This window comes from Cavia porcellus, unplaced genomic scaffold (genome assembly GCF_034190915.1).
Source record: "Cavia porcellus strain 051 isolate PalLab524CR breed Dunkin Hartley unplaced genomic scaffold, mCavPor4.1 scaffold_8, whole genome shotgun sequence".
NCBI classification, from domain to species: domain Eukaryota; kingdom Metazoa; phylum Chordata; class Mammalia; order Rodentia; family Caviidae; genus Cavia; species Cavia porcellus.
Window position 1 is genome coordinate 16517868 of NW_026947491.1, and position 18671 is coordinate 16536538.

Genomic DNA, 18671 nt, shown 5'->3' on the forward strand with positions numbered 1-18671 from the left:
GGACTGCCACACAGGCAGAATGTCACAATATTTAAAAGCACATAAGCAAGAGAAACTCCAAGGCTAGTAAGAATCCCTGTAAGGGACAAATTAGCATTTCTTTAAGAGGTTTCTATGTTTTAGTGACACAATCTTTTGAAATAGGTTAGCCTAATTTCGTAGTAAATGTCCCAAATACAGTTGAATATGCTATCTCCCATACTGTGAAAAAAATCAAACCAAGAGGAACCTTAAGGCTTCTCAACAGACTGAGACATTCATGGGGGGTACATTTTAAACACATCCATCAAGATCTAACCAGAGGAAGGGGAAATCAGCCAGTCAACTGTTTCTGTTCGTACAGCGTTGCTGAGCGCGGCTGTCTGGTACAGTGCTGAGGGCAGTGCTCACAAGTCCTGTGACTTGTCTGCAGCTCAGGACTTAAGATATACACATAAACATCAGAGAAAACCAGAGAACTTCAGCTGTGAACACAGAGGAGCAGAAGCAGTGTCTCAGCCTTAAGACATCAGGTAGCTGCTGAACCATGAAGCCAAACTGCTCTTGTTCATCCGCTCCAGGCTGTGGTCAGTCACCTGTATGTCTTCTCCCAACCACTGTGGAGAAGCCATCGCCCATGCCCAATCTTACCTCCTGAGTCTTCTGTGGCTCCCAGGAACTCCACCAGGAGCTGAGTAGGCTTCCAAGCGGAAGTGTGCTGGAAAAGCCACTGTCACATGCATCAGGGGTAATGCACCCTGCCCTCCTCGGGGGCCTGGCCAGTGAGGTGCACACCCTCGATCCTCTCAGCTCTTCAGTTCCTCTGGGTAATGAGCCACCCAGCCTTTGCACAAGGACTGACTTTTTTGACTAAGATTCTACAGGGATTAGGTCACCTGATCTGAATGGAGGAGCTACATCGGGCAGCCATGAGCTGCTTTTCTCCATTGTTTCTTTGTACTGATAGCAAACAGGGAAACACAACACCACAGACTATCTGAGACGGACAAAGGTGATGTTCTCAAATCTTTATTTGACAATAAAAAAAGAGGAAGACACCATATTTCTCTATTATACTTTTGTAACATCCCAGTTTATCTGAAAGCCATCTTTTCTGATATCCACGAATCTGAGAATGAAATTACATAATTTGTCTATAACTATCTTATTAACAAATCAGTATTTAAGGATACAAATGTAATAAAACTTTCCAACTTTTTACTTCTTTATATCTAAGCCAATCTGTATTTGACATCTAATTACACATGCATATAAAACAGACACACCCCTCCACTGCTCACAAGTTAACTTCTTATAAGCGTTGTTCTCTTTGGACGGAATTAAATTTTTAGAGGAAAGTGATTTAAATGGGAGCAAATAAGCAATCTTCTCATGAAATCAACTAGACAAAACCGACAACTATTAAACCAACATTTGCACTAATCTTCCTATCTTAAATCTAGGAGATACCATGAAAATAAAGTAAATGTTTAAATAAAAGATGATGATAGACATACTTCCTTGAATCCCTGCATAGCTTCAAACATTCTTATTCCAGCGCTATTGTCCCTTTCTGAAATCTCTTTCATGTCTTTACAAAGTGTGATCAAAATTTTGGTGAACACGGCTGCCAAGCTGTCTGATGGCAAGGCAGCTCCTGAACACTGAGTGAGCCCTATCCGCCTTGGTCACCTGATCCAGCACTGTGTGACCTCTGACTCATCCCAAAGTCAAAACGACCATGGAAAGGAGACGTTTTCAATTGATTCAGAACATCAGAGCAGCCAGAACAGCCCAATTAGAGGCACAGCAAAGAGGACTCCAGAGCTGCTGCAGAAAGTGGCGAGAACAATGGGGATTCTGAGGGGAATTCATGACAATGTGTCCTCTTTTTTTTTTTGGTACCAGGGATTGAACTCACAACCTCACACTTGCCAGGCAGGCACTTACACTGCTCAACTAAATCCCCAGCCCAACAATGCGTCCTTACTGTAAATTTTTTTTTTTGAAGTTTAAACATTCACTGTATTTTTTGATCACATGCATACAGATAATCACACTGAACGTGCCTGAGCTGAAACACTGCCAGTGTTGGTGAGGAACTGCTGAGGATGAATGGATGGACTCTGTGACTCCAGCACAGGCCTGGGCAAAGAGGTACACAGGTGAGCGGAGGACACCATCCACACACCAAGGGAGGTAGCACAGCCTGTCCAGGTCCTCCTGGACTAAGAGGCTGATCTGGGCCTGTGGGTCACTCCTGCTCTACAGGTCTCCATTTTGCTGTTTTATATTTGCTTGTTCACTGTTTTCTATAAATAGGGTGAAGTGGGACACTCAGCTAGTCTATGAAAACTTACTGTATGCCTAAACACCAAATCAAGCATATTTGTTCTCCTGCAAATACTGCAGATCTACACTTTCAATTATCTTTAACAGGGAAATGCTAAGTCATGTGGAGAAAGAGGCGGGGCCTGGGGCTTGAGCACAGAAGAGGGCAGAACTGGGTGGGACACACATGGGCTGCGGTGGAGCCTGGCCAGCCCTAGGAGGCCTTCTCCAGGAAGGCTTTGCAACACCGGACACACTGCTGGTACACCTGCTCGAAGTCGGACTCATTCCCCTGAAAGGACAAGAAAAAGACAGCTACAAGGCCTTCCCCTGTCATTTAATACACTAGATGCACACCTGCCGGCCTCTCCACAGGCCCCCTCAGGGAGCTGTACTTACGTAATAGGGATCTTCAATGATGAGCTGTTTCTGTGGATCATAGCTCCCGAGCAGTTCAATTCTAGCTTTGCAGTTTTTAACTTGATTACTTTTTCTAGTCAAATCTCTGAAAAATCGAAATATGAACTTAGTTTTCTGATCTACAGTTTCAGGTTAAACAGGGACATCTGCTAGGGGGTTTATGAAACATCTGTATCAAAACCCAGCCAGAGTGACCTGATTCCAAATGAAAGCAAATCCTCTGCAGAGCCACAGAGCCTGCCCATGGCTGTGTACCACAGCACTGTCCCAAGCAAGAGCACATGCAGCAGCACAGTCTGATTCCATCACACAGGATAGGTGATGCTAAGTCAGGGACTGTGACTTCTGCTGTGCAGTACACAATGAGATGATCTATCAAATAGACACTGTGCCAGAGCCAAAGGAGGAGACAGGAACTCAGAAAGCCACAAGAGCCACCAGGAGCCACCATTTCTCCCCAGCCTCTGCATGCCCACACATATTACTGCAGCAACCCCATTACTGAGTGTCCTCCTCTCACCCCTTGAGCCTCTGCCCATTCTGAACACTCAGCTCCCTCTCACGCTGCTGTCAGAGACAGAGGCTCACTCAGTCACTGACCAACCCATGGTGTGTCCACAGGAACTCGGAGCACAGCCCAGAGTGCCCTGGTGCAGGTTCCAGCGTGGGACAAAGCAGGCAGCAGAACCTGGGCCCCTGCAGCAGCCAGCAGGAGCTTCTGGCAAGCCAAGGGTACACAGCTCTGCCAGCTCACGGGGAAGCACTGCTCCCTTGGTGCTCACTGGGGTGTCCAGTCCACAACACGTTTAAACCTACAAGCTCCAGTACACACGAGAACAACGAGCACACAACAGATAAAATGAAAAACAAGAACAATGAATTTAGTGACAGGCCTGATTTAAAAATATGCAAAACTATCACAACTGTGTCTGTTTACTTCTATGAGTAATTAGCAGCACAGATAATTACAGACCATATGGACTCTAAGCATCAGAAGGAAAATGGGTTCATAAATGCGCGACTACACTGAACCAAGTCCCAGCAGCCAGCAATGCAGAGGGGAGAGGGGAGGGACGGGCAAATGAGGCCCAAGGGGTGGGGCCGGGAGTGCATGCAGGCAGGGGGCTTGGGGACTCCACCTTCCTACTTGACCCCTCGATGTGAGCCTGAGGGGGTACCTTGCACTCACTGGTCAGCTCCCCTGACAATGACACAATGACAATGCATGGACATGCTGATGAAGTGCTGGGCTGGCCCTGCCACAGACACCCAGCCCTCAGCCTCTCACAAGCTGAGCTGCAGTCAGTAAGGAGCCTCCTTGCTCATAGCCTCTCCGGGCTGGGCACAGGGTCAACGGAGGAACAAGTGAGGAACAAAACACCCGAGGTCAGGAAGCACACAGCAGTAATCACGTGTGCAGATCCATGCTTCTCCTAAGACTGCAGTAACAGCCCTGCTAGCCTCCAGTCTCGCCAACCACCTGCCCTTCAGAAGGGGCACCTCTGTGTGGACGGACCTGCGAAGTCAGGCTGACATTCTGCACACTGGAGCCATCACCACCATGCTGGCTGGTGTAGCCTGCCCTGTGACCGCGCTGAGCAGGACAGAAGTGACTCTTGAGGGGGTTACCTCAGATTGCTTTCGTCCATACACAGCATGTAGTCGAACGTTGCAAAGTCCTCTTTGGTAACCTATAATTGAATAAGAAGTCAAAACATTTTAGTATTTATACCATCCATACCTATAGGATCAAATGTAGCATTGGGGGAATAAAATCTCCATTATATCTAAATCTGTTACTAAGTACTAAACTAAATAATGTATTATATACAGGTGCTTTTAAGTTAAAATAGTCGACCTACTTCCAAAATTACAATGTAAAGAAATTCTGTTATCACAAGAGTTATAGGATAAGGTAACACTTGGCCATGAAATCTATGCTCAGGACCACCACTCAACAGGAAATGAACTTTCTTCCCCTCCTCTGCTCCCATCTGCGGGAGCAGCAGCCCAAGGCCTGATGGGGGAGAGGAGACAACACAGAGGTCAGAGCAGACTCTTTAGCGCAATCAGGGAGGGAATCGAGTGCCCGCTCTTCTCTATACTGACTGAACCCCATGCCCCTCTGACAGAAAAGAAGGCCATCCACACAGGGTTTTCCCGACCCTAACCTGATAACTATTTTCTGATGCTGTAATTTAGAAATGAGCCTGCTTTAAATATAATTGAAAATATTTTGTAAATTTTGACCATGGTAAATTGCAAGAATAAGAGAAAATAAGAGATCATGACCACACTGCAGAGTAAAGAGGTAATAATCTTCTTCAATGAAAAATCCTCCAAAATACTGTAAAATGAAGCTACATAGGAGATGTTGAAAACCCGGTTAAAAGAGCAGCAATTATTCATTAGACAATGAGAGAAAAGGAACAACAGATATGCTTGCTACTCATATTCCATTAAAAATGAGAACTCTTATCTTTCCAGTATAGTATTAATTTTTAGTGTCACATTTAAATAATTACAAAAGATACCACAAAAAACTAACATTTCAAAATCTATTGAGTTAATACTATAATATTAAATATACATACTACACATATTTTTCTAATTATCTGAACTGTCCTAGAACCTAGAATTAAACATTATGTTGGAGTCTTTTCACTTAGTTTGTCCTAAAAGGTGATTTGTAACTTACTACGTCAAACCACACAAGATTTTTTAGATGTTGAAATAACCAAGAAGAAAAGAGCTGTAACTTATATGTCATAAAGAACACACAGTAAGAATTTCTGCCTGCAGCTGGCCATGAACTGGCTTGTGGCCCATCAACCCCATGATCAAAAACAACTTAGAAAACCACACAAAAGCTAAACACTCTCTGAAGTCCTCATGCTCCTGTGGTGACTTGGCTTTGTGGGCCACAAAATCTCCCCAAAAGTACTCTGTGTGGGTGGCAAGAACAGAGCCAGACACAGGGAGGAGGTAGTGAGCTCCAACCCTCACCCTCACTCTGTGCACCAGAAGGTATGGGCCTCCTGCTGGACCTCAAGCTTTGCAGAACAGGCCATCAGCCCTCAATGTTATTTGGGCCCCACTGCAAATAACTTGTTTACAGGAGTGACTGCTACCAATATTTATGATCATCATTAAAGCCGAAAACTACCTAAGCATGATTCATTTAACAATAATCTAAGTTCATTATCTGTTTTCAAGACTTCTACTTTATTTTTTAATGAAAAACAACTGTACTTTGCAATGCAAAAGCATGCAATGATTTCACCGCCTGAACCCACACCACCTTCACTGCTGCCTACCGCCTGCCACCTGAGCTGTGGTTCGAGAGGCAGAGCAGAGGTTGCAGGCCCCACAGAGCCGAGGGATGCTCCTTGCTGCTCCACATTCAGCCCATAGCACTGCAGTCCCGGAAGGCGCTGCCGGCGCCTTCCCATACCTGTCCTACTCAGCTCCTAATCGGCTAGATCCTCTCTGAGGATCTCCTGCTTCCCACGACCCAAGCTTCATGAAGCCAGGGGTCCCATGATCACACTCTGAGAACTGTAGTTTAGATGGTGGGACAGGGGTTCTCAAAGGAAGGCACAGTGAGGAATGCAGGAGACATTCTCATTGTCCTGCAGGGGCACTTGCATTGTGTGGGGCACGGCCAGGCCCTTCAGGGAACAGGAAGCCCCACAAAAAGAACGATCAGGACCCAAATGCCATGAGCATCAAGGTGATGGCAGCCTGCTTGGGTGGAGACCTGGGCAGAAGACCACAAGGAAAAGCCCGACACCAACTGACTTGCAGCAGGCTTAGAGGGTGATAGGACAGGCAGCCCTGGAGGGACACTTGTCCCGAAGAAGGACACCCCACGCACTTTCTCTTCATCCCTCAACCAGGTCCACTGCCACCCAGGTCAAGAAGCTCAAAAGGCATCCTGTCCCCTGCAAACCTCAGCTCTCAGCACACAGAGAGGGCAAACGGGGCAGATTAGGACTCCCAGGGGCTGCACCCAGCCCTGAGTCAGCACGCCTAACCGTACAGCCAGCAACCCGACCTGGCCCCTTGAGCAATGAGCCAGTTCAAGAGCAAACACAGTCATCCAAGTCTCAAGGAAGTCACACACCAAGGTGTGTGTCTCACCTCAAGCCCAGAGCAGAGCAAGCAACAGATAGCAGTGAAGAAAAGGCAGACTCACAAAAGACCACACATACTGTAAGATCGTGTGGAAACAGACCAAAGGGGATGAGTTTCACTAGAAAATTACACCTACAAAAAAGAAAAAAAAAATCAAACTAAGAAATCAGAGAACATTTTCACAGACCCTGAAAACAGGAGAAGGATCAGTATATCAGAACTTGGGGCAGCAGTAAGTCACAGACCAGGCCAGAATAAAAAGCAGAAAAGAGCCTGAGAAATTTATGTTCAATATACACAGAAATTGCTCTCAGAAGAAAGACAGACAAGCATAAAGTAAAAACAGCCCAGAATTTTCCAAAGCTGATGAAAATCATCAGGTCACAGTTCAGGAGGCCAATATGGCCTCTCACCGTGTCACCATGAAGCTGACACTGAACACACCAAAGACCAGGTAGCCAGATAATGGGGGTAGTTTCAAAGGAACAACAAGACAACTGGCCAGATAAACTTCTTTAAACAACTGAGGCAGAAACACTATCAATCTCCACAAACATTTAGAATTCAACCTGAAAGTCAGATGACTCATAATTCTGAAGTGTTAGGAAAAACAAATTTATATCTCTTACGCAAAAACAGCACTATATGCACGAGCCTGAGATCTAAATGAGTCAACAGTTCAAAAATCTTTAATTTTATTTATTTTTTTGCTACTGGGAGTCAAACTCACAACCTCACACTTGCCAGGCAGGTGCTTGTGCCACTGAGCTAAAAACTTCTGGCCCAGCAAAACCTCTGGGCCTCAAAAACCATTAATCATTTTTTTTTTCTCTTTCAAGTCCATTTTATTTCAAGGAGAAAAAAAAGAAACAAACTAAAAGAAAAAAAAAAGAAATCTTTAATCTTGTACCCAATGAAAATTCCACTTAAAAACTGGTCAAGTTCTCAAATGCTTCATTTAAACGAAGAACCATCAGAAACACAATTGTAGCACACAACATTTAACACAAATTCAAAGGAACCTTCATTGGAAACTGAAGGGTTTGTCACCGCTCCAGCAGATGTCAAGGGTGAGAATGGCATAACTGTAATTAGTTGTCCATAATATCTCCAGTACTACCCTATATTTCTAAGGCTTTCCGCAATTGCCAAGATTTTTTTGAATATACAGTGTGACTCTCTTCCAGCAACACATTTGAGGAGTCATCATGCCTAAATGTCTAACAATTTGTAACAGAATGGAAACCAAGGTTGGTCCAGCTTCTGGCCTGCATTTCACTGTGAATTATGTAATTTTAGCAAGTCTTTCAGAACTGCACATGTAGGTAGTTAGTTCCCCCAATAAGCACATAGGCTGGATCAGTCTCTCACGGCCTCTCAGATTATGGGACTCTAAGTAGTAGAAATGAAGGTCTCTTCTACCTGTCTTGCCTTATGGGCTGTGCTAATGCCATGATTTCTTAGGCAGCTCACAGCTCTTGGGTCCGGAGCCCGGCCCACGTTCCAGTCGGAAACAGCTCCACTGTCAATGGCCCACTGCAACAAAAAACACAGATCAACTCCATACGGTACCTGCCGGGCTATGTGATTCATGGGGATGCCATGCTTCTTCATGCAACTCTGCCCTCGATAGTCAGGGGGGTTTCCCACTTCATACGTAGATGTGGCTGCACTGTCTATCCTCCACTGCAGGAGAAGAAAGAGAGGGTTTTTCCGGCACTTTCCTGCCCAAAGAAGTGTGAGGCAGCCTCTTAAATGTAGTGAATAGTACTTACGTTATCTGAAATGTTTTGATCAGTAACAAGTTTTCTGAAAACTGCTTCTGCAATGGGTGACCGGCAAATGTTACCTTAAAGAGAAGGGAGAGGGCACATAGACTGTTAGCTGTGCAGAGCTGACTCACGGCATGAAAAATCTGGGCCGCCTCATACACCTGACCAGTGATGGCTGTGTCTTCCCTGGGAAAAATAAAGGCCAACACTGTGGAGCAGGATGAACCTGGAAGACAGTCATCCAAACTCAAGTTCAGCAACTGTACTTCAGCTGCGCAGATACCAGAAGTGTTGCCAATCTATTTATCAAAACCAGACTGCAGATGTCACCACAGCTCCCTCAGAGTCAGGCCAGCCAGGTCAGAGTGGCCTCCTTCAGGAGCAAAAGGCTCTTTTCATAATGTTTGTCTTTGTCCAGTGTCCAAGCCACTGACAAACCTCTGGTGCTTCTCTTTGAGTCTGTCTCCAAATCGAAAGGAATGTTCCAAAGGAACAAAACGTTTACATTTCAAAACATACAGCTCCAACTGTCCTCTAGGTGGACTACCACAGAAAAAGCACCCACACTTCTCTGAGCTCTCCTCTAGAGCAGCAACTCCTATGCACTAATCTCAACACCACAGCTGGAATCAATGGCATCCCTTCCTCACTCTGCCATAAACCTGCAAGGGCTTATCTCAGAGAAGCCTATTCTCACATGGACTCTCAAGATTGGCACCTGGAACAGGGGCCCCAAAATTAAAGTTCTTCAGCCACTGTTTTTGTGCATAGCTCAAAGAGCTCAGAATAATTTTTTAAATAGTTGAAAATGGTTTTAAACAGTTGAAAACTGAGCAAAAACAGAAAATTGTGTGATATAGCAATGTTACATAGATGTGCTGTCTATGGACAAAGTTCTCCAGGAACACACCCAAGCACCATCATTTATGTGCTATCTGGCGCTATAGTATTGGTTTTGTTCACAAAGCTAAGTATTCACTCTGGTTTGCTTGTTTTGGAGACAAGAGTCTCAGTATATATGTCAGACTGGCCTTAAACTTACTGTGTAGCTCAGGGCGGTCTCAAACTCAGCGATCTTCCTGCCTCAGCCTCCTAAATCCTGCAGTCCTAAGTGTATGCCACCACTCATGGTTAAGTATTCACTCTGGTTCTTTAGTTTTGCAGATCCCAGCAGGAGTGCAAGAAATCACCTTCTCCCCTCACATTCAGAATGTCACTGGTTAGGTTTCCATGGTAGCTGGAGAAATAGTCACTCAACTCATCTGTTAAGCTCTCAGGAACAGAGAATGCCTGGTCTCAGCACACCCACATGGCTTCCCTGTTCTAGAACACACAGTCCTATGGCCTGAAAATGGCTTCCCTACTGACTCCTTCCATGTCTGTGCTCAAAGGTCACCTTTGGGCAGAGCGTTCCTCACCACATATCCCACTCTGTCTCATTTCCCACGCTTCACACCAGCTGAACTCACACACTGGGCACTATTCTAGACGTGCTCCAGAAAGGCTGGAGCTTTGTCCCTGGAGTTCACTACTCTATATATTCCCAGTGCCTGCCACAAAGTAGGTGCTTAAAAAAAAAAAATGAACTGTATTGAAGACAAATACATACAAACATACATTTCCCCAGAAACAACCAGTGTGGTTCATGTTAGTATAATCAACAATATTAAGCAAAAACAAAACACTTCAGTGGGACATTAGACCTGAAATGAATGTTGTAAGTGTGCTGACTGCACCAGTTAGCTTCAACCAAAACCTTAAAAATCACGATACCCACTATCAACACAAAGTAAGACAAGCCTTGCACTTTTTCCTCCTCATACATCAACTTCAACAAACACCTAGTAAGCATCATATACTATTATCTTGAAGATTAAAAAAAAAAACGACAAGGAAGTCACTATTATTACCTACAGCAAAGTTAAATCTCACTGGAATCTCAGCAGCTTGTCATATTATGGAATAAAGTATTTTCTGCAGAGGTCAAAGGAAGCAACTACGGTCTGGAAAAGTCAAGAAGGGAGTCTCTGGGTTTGATTTTTATGAAGTACAATCCATTATGGATATCCAGTAAAAGCTGCCACAAAGGTGAGGTGCAGTAAGCCTCTCTCCTGTGTGCCAACAAGAGGATCGGGAAGGCAGCACTCATACATGGGTGGAAAAAGGTACGGAAGGGACGGGGAGAGTTCCATCCCAACAGAAGTAAAATCTTTCACTCCGTAGGAAATGCAAACTCAGCAGAAGACTAAACAATTGGATCAATGATAATTTTGTTTTCTCCCCTAAAGGGAGAACTGAGGATAAGCTCTATAAACTGCACAAACAGTGGATTCTACCATTAGGAAGGGTGAACGAAGTGTCCAAATTCTACGATTAAAAATTATTCTGAGAAAGAATATATGATTACTAGTTTTTAAATTCATTTTTCAAGTGCAGAAAATGAGAAATTGGCACGCGGGCTGGAAATGAAGGTTACCAAGAGACGCGGAGAACCAAGAACCTGAAGGGAGTACTCCACCTCCCGTTAGCTGAGACGCCCTGCTACCTGCGACCAACGACAGTAGCGAGCACACCAGTGCGGTTACTGGCTCAGAAGTGGAAGCCTGAACAGACAATATCGACCCCGCGGTCTTGGGTTCAAGTGGGCATAGTGGAGGACAGGCAGGGACACCAGCGGGTACAATGAAAGGACCCGGCTGGGACAGCGGGTGGGCGTTAGGGGAGGGAGACACAGATCCGGAGGCGGATGGCAGGGGAAGGGCACATTGGCCAGGGGGAGGGATGTTAGGTGACAGGGACACAAGCTCACGGGAAGACAAGAGAAGAGCGACCCGGGCGCAAGGCCCATCCAAAGTCTCGTGCCCCAGCCTCCTCCTGTTTCTGACTAGCAGCACAGCCCAGAGCGAATGGGGGTCCAGATCAACGACCGGGGGAAGTCAGCTCAGAATCCCCTTACCTAGACACACGAACAGCACCGACTTCAGCCCGCGTTCAGCCATGTTCCCGCTCAGTCCCTGGCGCCCACTGACCACGTCGGTGCGCGCCCTGACGCAACACATGCGCATTGAGAGCCTCCCACCTCAGCGCCTGCGCAGTTTGCGGTCTCATGCCCGCGGGAGGCAGGGCCCCGAGTAGTTGAAAGCTTGGAGGAATAGAGATGTCAATCATTTGAAGAGCGGGGAGAGGCCTGAAGGGTCGGGGTCTTGACTCATTTCACATCAGACAAGATAGGATAGGAGACGGGTTCCCAGTCTCCTATCCTAAAGCAGGGTGGGGTCAAGGAGGGCAGAGTTGGAGGGCGTGGCTAATCACAGGGAGGCGTGTCTTCGCACCAGCCCCACCTCTTAGGGGCGTGGCCAGAGGGCGGGTTCGTGAGCCCCTGGAGCCAGGCCATAGGACCCCACCTGCTCTACCCGCCGCGGCCCGGATGCGTAGGCTCTAGAGTCTACCGGGCACAGTCTACTGGGCGCGATGCCGGGGGGCGAGCGGGCTTTCTCGACTTAGGAGATCGGGTGTTTGGGACGCCGGAGTAGGGACAAGGAGGTCGCGTTCTGGAAGATGCGCAGGGCCGGTGTCTGCCTGGGGCAGCACCTGAGGGGACAACTGCTGCTCACCTGGTCAGGTGCGCGGCTGGCCGGCGCCCCGCCCCGGGAGGCGGGCCCGAAGCCGTCCTTCCACTTCCTGGCAGGTGTGCGGCGGCGGCGCGGAGCGGTTGGGTGCGAGTGAGTATCTGGATCGTGGCAGGGGCGGTCCGGGTTGCGGGCCCCTCGAAGAGGCCAGCAGGGCCGGGGACACGATCGCGCCCACCTGGTCGCTTCTCTTTATATCAGAATCGGAAACTGACAGTTTCCGGACCGGACCCCAACACCTTGTTAGGAAAACTCCTGCGTTTCGAATTTCCAGAGTTGAAATTCATTTTATGTTTTCTAAAAGCAGCGATTCTTTGAACTCTGTTCTCAGGTCGCCGCGTTGTGATCCGTGGCGTTCACGTGGGCAGGGGCGACACCTTCGCTGCAAAGCCCGAAAGGCTCACGTTTAGACCGCAACCCCGGCAGGGATTCCACCTGCCTGGCCTCTTTTGTCGCGATGATGGGATGGTTATTCTGTCTTAAAGTTTGAAAGTGTTCTGCATTGGTTGCATTGATTATTAACAGTGGGGAAATGGGATTTTCTTGCTGGCTGAAAATATGTCAGTTTTACTTTCTTTCAACAAATATTTGAGTGTGGCCACGGCCCCTGCTCCAGCGCAGCTGGATGACTGAAAAGGGCCAACCTATCAGCAAAGGGTGAGTGGCCAAAAATAGCCTGTCCAGGAGAGCAGGCAGACCGTCCTTTGCTTACACAGCTTACCTGTCCTGAATTCTTGCTCACCTAGGTGTTTCAGTGAGGAGAGGAAATGTTTGGATTAATCATGAGTTACTCTGGAAATCTGCACACAAGAGTTCTGAGAATAACAGGTCTCTGGTTAAAGTGCTGTTTAGCCACCTGGCTGGCCTGTTATTGAAATTCCTAAGCAGTGTAGGATTGTTTGTGAGTTGCTGTGTTGGTGGTTAAAGTAATCACGAGTGAGAACCTTCATCCTGTTTGTATCGAGTTTTGAAGAGAATTGGTTATGAATTCACCAATGCTGAGTTTAAATAAAATTTCTCTAAGATGAATTCATACTGCCACTCTGCTTGTCCAGAATGATTTGGTACTTTAATTCTGTTTAGGAAATCTTTCTTCCCAGGAGATGTCTCACTATTTGGAAATAAGGATTTGGTACTGAAATTTTTTTTTTAAAGCTGATAGAGTGAAACTGTTGTGCCCTGTGGCTGCTAGATGGTGGTTGTTAGCTTATTTGCAATGGCATCATGAGAAGATGTAGCCCTAAAACCATTCAAGATCTATCCTCCAGGATAGTCTGTTTTTAGATGTTTGGACCAGAGTGACCTGTGTGGTCCTACCCTGAGACAAGATCTCACCTGAGCTGGGGAGACTAGGGAGCAGGTATCAGCCTGTAGTGAAGGTACAGACCACAGAAAGGTTAGTGTTCAGAGGGCCAGTGTGGTTGGCAGTTTCAGTGTAGCAGATTAGTGATGTGACCAAGGACACTGGCTCTGACTTCTTAAAACAAAGGAAGTGGACCGATGTTCTCTGAGCAACAGAGCCAGTAGCTGTCAGGCAGCAGTTTTCAAAACTGTGCTTATTGAGAAAGGTACCTTTCCTAGTCTCTCGATATGTTCAATGAAGTTTCTTTTGCTTTGGTGAAAATTTAATCAACTTGTTCTAAATACGGTGTATCTTCAGCATTCTACTGCCTTTGATCTTGGATGGGATTTTGTCATTTTAGCAAAGTAACCTCCATTTCCTGCAAATTGTAAAATGCAACAGTGATTAACGGAGCTTTGGAAAATCATTTCTAAGCTTACTTTTCCTTTAGATACCCCTTTCATAGTTTAGCACCTGTTAAAGAAAACCATATAATGAATGCTTATTAATGGAAGGAAAGTTTCAGTATACTTAACTCAGTGAAGGTAGAAGGGGACCGCCTGATTGATGGGCATTGCTTCTGAGCTTGGTGGACATGGAGACTGCCCACATCCTGCAGATCAGTGTTCTTACCTGCTGGCAATTCCTTGTAAGATTTCTTTGCATACACAGGGCGCAGTGGTGCATGCCTGTCATTCCAGCACTCTAGAGGCTGAAGTAGGAGAATCACTGCAAGTTTGAGGCCATCATGGGCTATATAGTGAGTTTAAGGCCTCCCTGAACTACACAGTGGGATCCTGTCTCAAAAAGACACGGAAAGGCTGGGGGTTTAGCTCAGCAGCATTAAGTGCCTGCTAGGCAAACACGAAGTCATGAGTTCGATCCTCATTACAAAAAAAAAAAAAGGAAGAAGAAGAAAAAAAAGAGGGGGAAAAATTCTTCCCAGTATTTTAGAAACTGTTCTTAATTTTTAAGGAAAGTTTTAGTATACATGTAATAAATTTCAAATATTTTAATTGCTTTTAAAGCAATACATGTGAACTTCTTAGCTTGAGGTTTGGTAGACAGCTTTCTTCTAGGAAGAGATTTGAATATTTATCGACAATTTGCTTTCAGGAATTTGCTCAGAATGCAAGACAGTTTAGACTCCATGAGTGACATGAAGTTAAAGGATGTGACTGCACCCCTGGGGGGCTGTGCTCTGTACCCCTTGTGGCACAGTATTGGAAAAGTGGGTGAGTAGTGATTGGATGCCAAGGACAGGTTGTCAGGCTTATTTCTCACTTTTTCATCTGTTTTTGTTCTGACAAACCTGCCGTGTGGAACTGTGAGCAGGTATGGGAAGTTTGATAGCATCCCTGCTGCTCCCTGGAGTTCACCTCACCCTGACTGGGCTTCTCAGCAGCCACCGTCCGAGAGGTGGCACTGGCAGCTGGGAAGCTCTAGTCCACAGGTACATGAGCCAGGAGCTTTCCCACACAGTTGGCATCTCAGCTGTGACCTTCCCCTGGTCAGCCTGTTTGCCCAACAACTCTTAACTGTAGAATTTTCTTGTGTGACTGGTCTAATGTGACTCAGCTGAGAAAGTTCTAAATGGAAAGTCTTTGTGGATACCATCTCTGTCTTGTGTACTCTGTTTCAGTTGTGTGTGTCAGAAAATCTGTTCGAAAGTGGCTTTAATGGACAAGGATATTCTCAATGGGAGAAATTTTTTTTTGTCTTTTTTGTTTTTATCAGTACCAGGGATTGAACTCACGACTGCCTGCTTACAAGGCAGGCACTTATGCCACTGAGCTAAATCCCCAGCCCCGGGAGGAATTTGAAGCCAGGGCTAGTCTAAGTTTAGGATGACCCCAAAGTGCTGTTTCTCTCTCTGCCCTGTCTAATGCTCTGCTGACTGACACTCGTACTCTCAGACTCCCCTGTGGAGACAAATCTTGTAGCCAAGTGTCATGAGGCTCTGCCAGTATCACAGAAGGGTCAGCCTACCCCCATTCCGGGTGCTACGAGCACAGTGCTTCCTAAATAGCCTGGATACTCAGCGGCACAGTAAACACATTTCCACTGCAGCCATGTGACCCAGCTCAGCATACTCCAGAATCTTTGAGCCAGGTGGTCTGGGACATGGTGACGAGTGAAAAGCACAGTTCTGGCTTAGAAGGGTACATGGCTTACGGTGGAAGGGATCGGTGCCAGGGAAGAAAGAAAAAAAGATAGAGGAGCATATCGGTTCTCTGTTTCCATGGTAATGGAAATTAAAAGTGAGGCATCAGCAGCAGCTTCACTGGAAAATAAAAGAAAAGGAAGGGAGGTCAGCTTGGGGAGCTAAGGGTCCCAACCCTGATGAAGAGCAGACTGCCCATAGCAAAGGACCAGGCATGGCTTTTGAAGGGCTGATGAGGTAGGCAGGGGTCAAGTTGATCACGTTCTCAGTCCAGTTTTGCAGCTCCAAAGAGACCCCTAATGACTCAAGGGGCACTTTGGTTCCCTGGAGCAATTTGCTTTTATTTGGAGCCCTCAAGACCTTGGTTTTGCAGAAATCCAGGGTGACTGCAAGCTCAAGACAATGACTGGAGACATTTTTTAAGGAGTGAAAGCTGGTATTTGAACAATCTTGTAAAGCCTCTTGGTGTCCATCTTAAAAAAGGATGAGATATGTTAGTTAAATTTAGGGCTATTAAACCTTCTATTGGCACATTTAGGCTCCCTGCATGCAGAGATGCCAAGTTTATCCTGCTTAGTTATCCCTTGGGCATCTGGGCACAAGAGCAGAGTCGCTGTTTTTAGCAAAATCAGCTGTAAGTCCCTGACTGTCTCAGAAAAACATTTACTATTAGATTTTAATGAATAACAGGTCCAGGGCCCAGGAGTCCCTCAGTGATGATCCCCAAGTTTCATCTTCTCATCTGGTTTACTGGAAACACTGTGGGCAATACTGGTTTCAGTGAGGTTCTGGATTTTGGTCCGAAAGTGAGGGAGGAAGGGATACTCACCATAGCTTCATCGGTCTCAGGTCTTGAGTTAAGGCCCAGGAGAACTCCTGCCCTTTGTCCTGGAATCCTCTGACCTCTGTCTCAGGATCACAAACCTCAATGGCAGAAATACACCAACTGTCCCTGAGCCCTTGTTTCTGTGAAGCTTGACCCCTCCCGCCCTGGAAGGGGGTGGGTTGACACAGGTGCCTACTACTGTGCCCACCGGGATGAGCTTAGCCTGTTCTCATAGTCATCAAACCAAAGGATACCAAGTGATTCTGTGGCTTTTGAAGATCTGATATCTGGCCCTGCACAATAGCAGGGTTCTTTCTATACATAGCATTGGAGTTCTGGGTGCCTCCTAGGCTGCATGAAGCTTATGGGGTGCAGATGCCCTGAAGCCCAGCCTCCTCATCCAGCACACATGTAAGGTAGGGACCACAGTGCTCCCTGCTGGGGCTGTGCCACTCCTCAGCTCTGGCCTCTCTCAGAGTCTGGGGAGCTGGAAACTTTGCCATTCCTCAGCCCATTTTCCCCTTAAATCCACCATGTGAACCAGTCATCACAAGGTTTCAACCTTTCATTCCCCATGCAACACAGATGCTTCATCCATGTAACAAATATTTACTGAACCCTTACTGCACATCCAGCATTCTTGTGTGTGTTGGAAATATTAGCATACATCCCCCCACATGCACACCACACATGCATGCATGCTGGTGCACACACCACACTTACATGCAAATCCTGTGCTTGTGCACACACACCAACATGTGCACTGCACCCCACCTGTGAACACCCACACATACTTGTGCACACGTGGTAGTGATTTGGCCCAAGGTGCAGGCTCAGCATCTCAACATGGTGAAACATAGAGGGTCAGGTGATGAAATCCTGTTTTCTGAGATTGCCCAGCTTGGAAGCAAGGGATGTTTAGGATAGTAAACACAGCAGAAGGCTGGGGTGCCCCCAAGCTCTAGGAGCAGAGGCGGGTATCTGAGACACAGTCGAAGAGGAGGGATGGCCCTGAGGACCAGGCAACACCTGTGACACCCAGAGTGGTGCTAGATTTTGGAGGTTATTAATAATGAAGTGTCTCCCTCTTCTGCTTACACCAGAAGTAGGTTGTTTTCCAGGCTTCTGGGTGGCCAATTTGGGTGCAGCTGGGTGGAAGCTCAGCCCTGGAGGCAGAGGGGGGCCCTAGGTCACCTAGGGCCGGCCAGCACACTTCTGGAATGGTCCCCCAGTGGGGGTTACCTGCAGGACCTGTAGATCTGTCCTGTGGTACTAAGGGTGGGTCACAGTTGGGCAGGTTAAAAGGTCACATCTTTATCTGCAAAGGGTCAGATGCCACACATACAGACCTTACAGGCCAGAAGGGAAGTTTAGGATTTTTGTGTTGGCACTCCTTTAACAAGAGAAAGGATAAACTTCCATGATCGGTTGTATCACCCAAACCAAAGTATGGTTCTGACACAGTTACTACATAGTCAGGGACTACCATATGACGGGAGACAGGCAGATTCCTGGGTCCTCACCTACTGTGGTGGATTAAAAACTGGTGGTCAACAATACCAGTCTACCTGAATCAGCATGGTGCTGAGTGTGGATGGTCCAACTGAAGACTGCTGCCAGCATAAAAGGAGACCTGGAGAAAAGGTTGTCGTTTGGTGGTCTTGGTTTTCCTGTTGTCATGGGTTCACGAGGAGGAGCTAGCTGAGCTTCTTTCCTGATATAAACTTGGCTGTTCTTGTCATCAGAGGAGCTTCAGACCTTGTTGTCACTGAGAATGGCTGTGGTTCACTTTGGGGGAGCTCTGGTCCTTACTTTGAGCATCACTTCCTGGCTCTAGAGGGGAAGGTGTGTGGTATTCATTCTCCAGGAGAAGCTCGTCATGCTGGCTTCCTAATATGAAGTTGGTTGTTCTCATCGTCACCCTTGGGATCTTGTTGTCACTGAGGATGACTGGTACTTTTCAGGGGAGCTTTGGTTCTAACTTTGAGCTTTGCTTCCTAGCTCCAGTACAGATTCCTCAGCCTGCTGGCACAGATCCTTCACCCCACTGACACAGACTTTCTAGCTTCGG

The 18671-nt window shown here is 46.7% G+C and overlaps 2 protein-coding genes across 3 annotated transcripts in view; one reads left to right on the forward strand and one right to left on the reverse strand.

Annotated features, from left to right (window-relative positions):
- Positions 1 to 992: 992 nt before the first annotated feature.
- Positions 993 to 11751, reverse strand: Acp1 (acid phosphatase 1). Of its 2 annotated transcripts, none has more exons than XM_005001496.4 (6): positions 11596 to 11751; positions 8643 to 8716; positions 8290 to 8403; positions 4360 to 4421; positions 2710 to 2815; positions 993 to 2602 (listed from the first exon to the last, which is right to left on the reverse strand). In XM_005001496.4, the coding sequence occupies exons 1-6, from the start codon at positions 11702 to 11704 to the stop codon at positions 2525 to 2527; spliced, it is 543 nt and encodes a 180-aa protein (XP_005001553.3). In that variant the 5' UTR covers positions 11705 to 11751; the 3' UTR covers positions 993 to 2524. The 2 variants fall into 2 exon arrangements, with proteins under 2 accessions (XP_005001553.3, XP_003464987.4); XM_003464939.5 differs by lacking the exon at positions 8290 to 8403 and adding an exon at positions 8440 to 8553.
- Positions 11752 to 11791: 40 nt separating this feature from the next.
- Sh3yl1 (SH3 and SYLF domain containing 1) overlaps positions 11792 to 18671 on the forward strand; it is a 30269-nt gene continuing 23389 nt past the window's right edge. Inside the window, exon 1 of the mRNA XM_003464994.5 lies at positions 11792 to 12361. Coding sequence (XP_003465042.2) covers position 12361 — 1 coding nt within the window. The 5' untranslated portion in view covers positions 11792 to 12360. The remainder of the gene's footprint in view (positions 12362 to 18671) is intronic.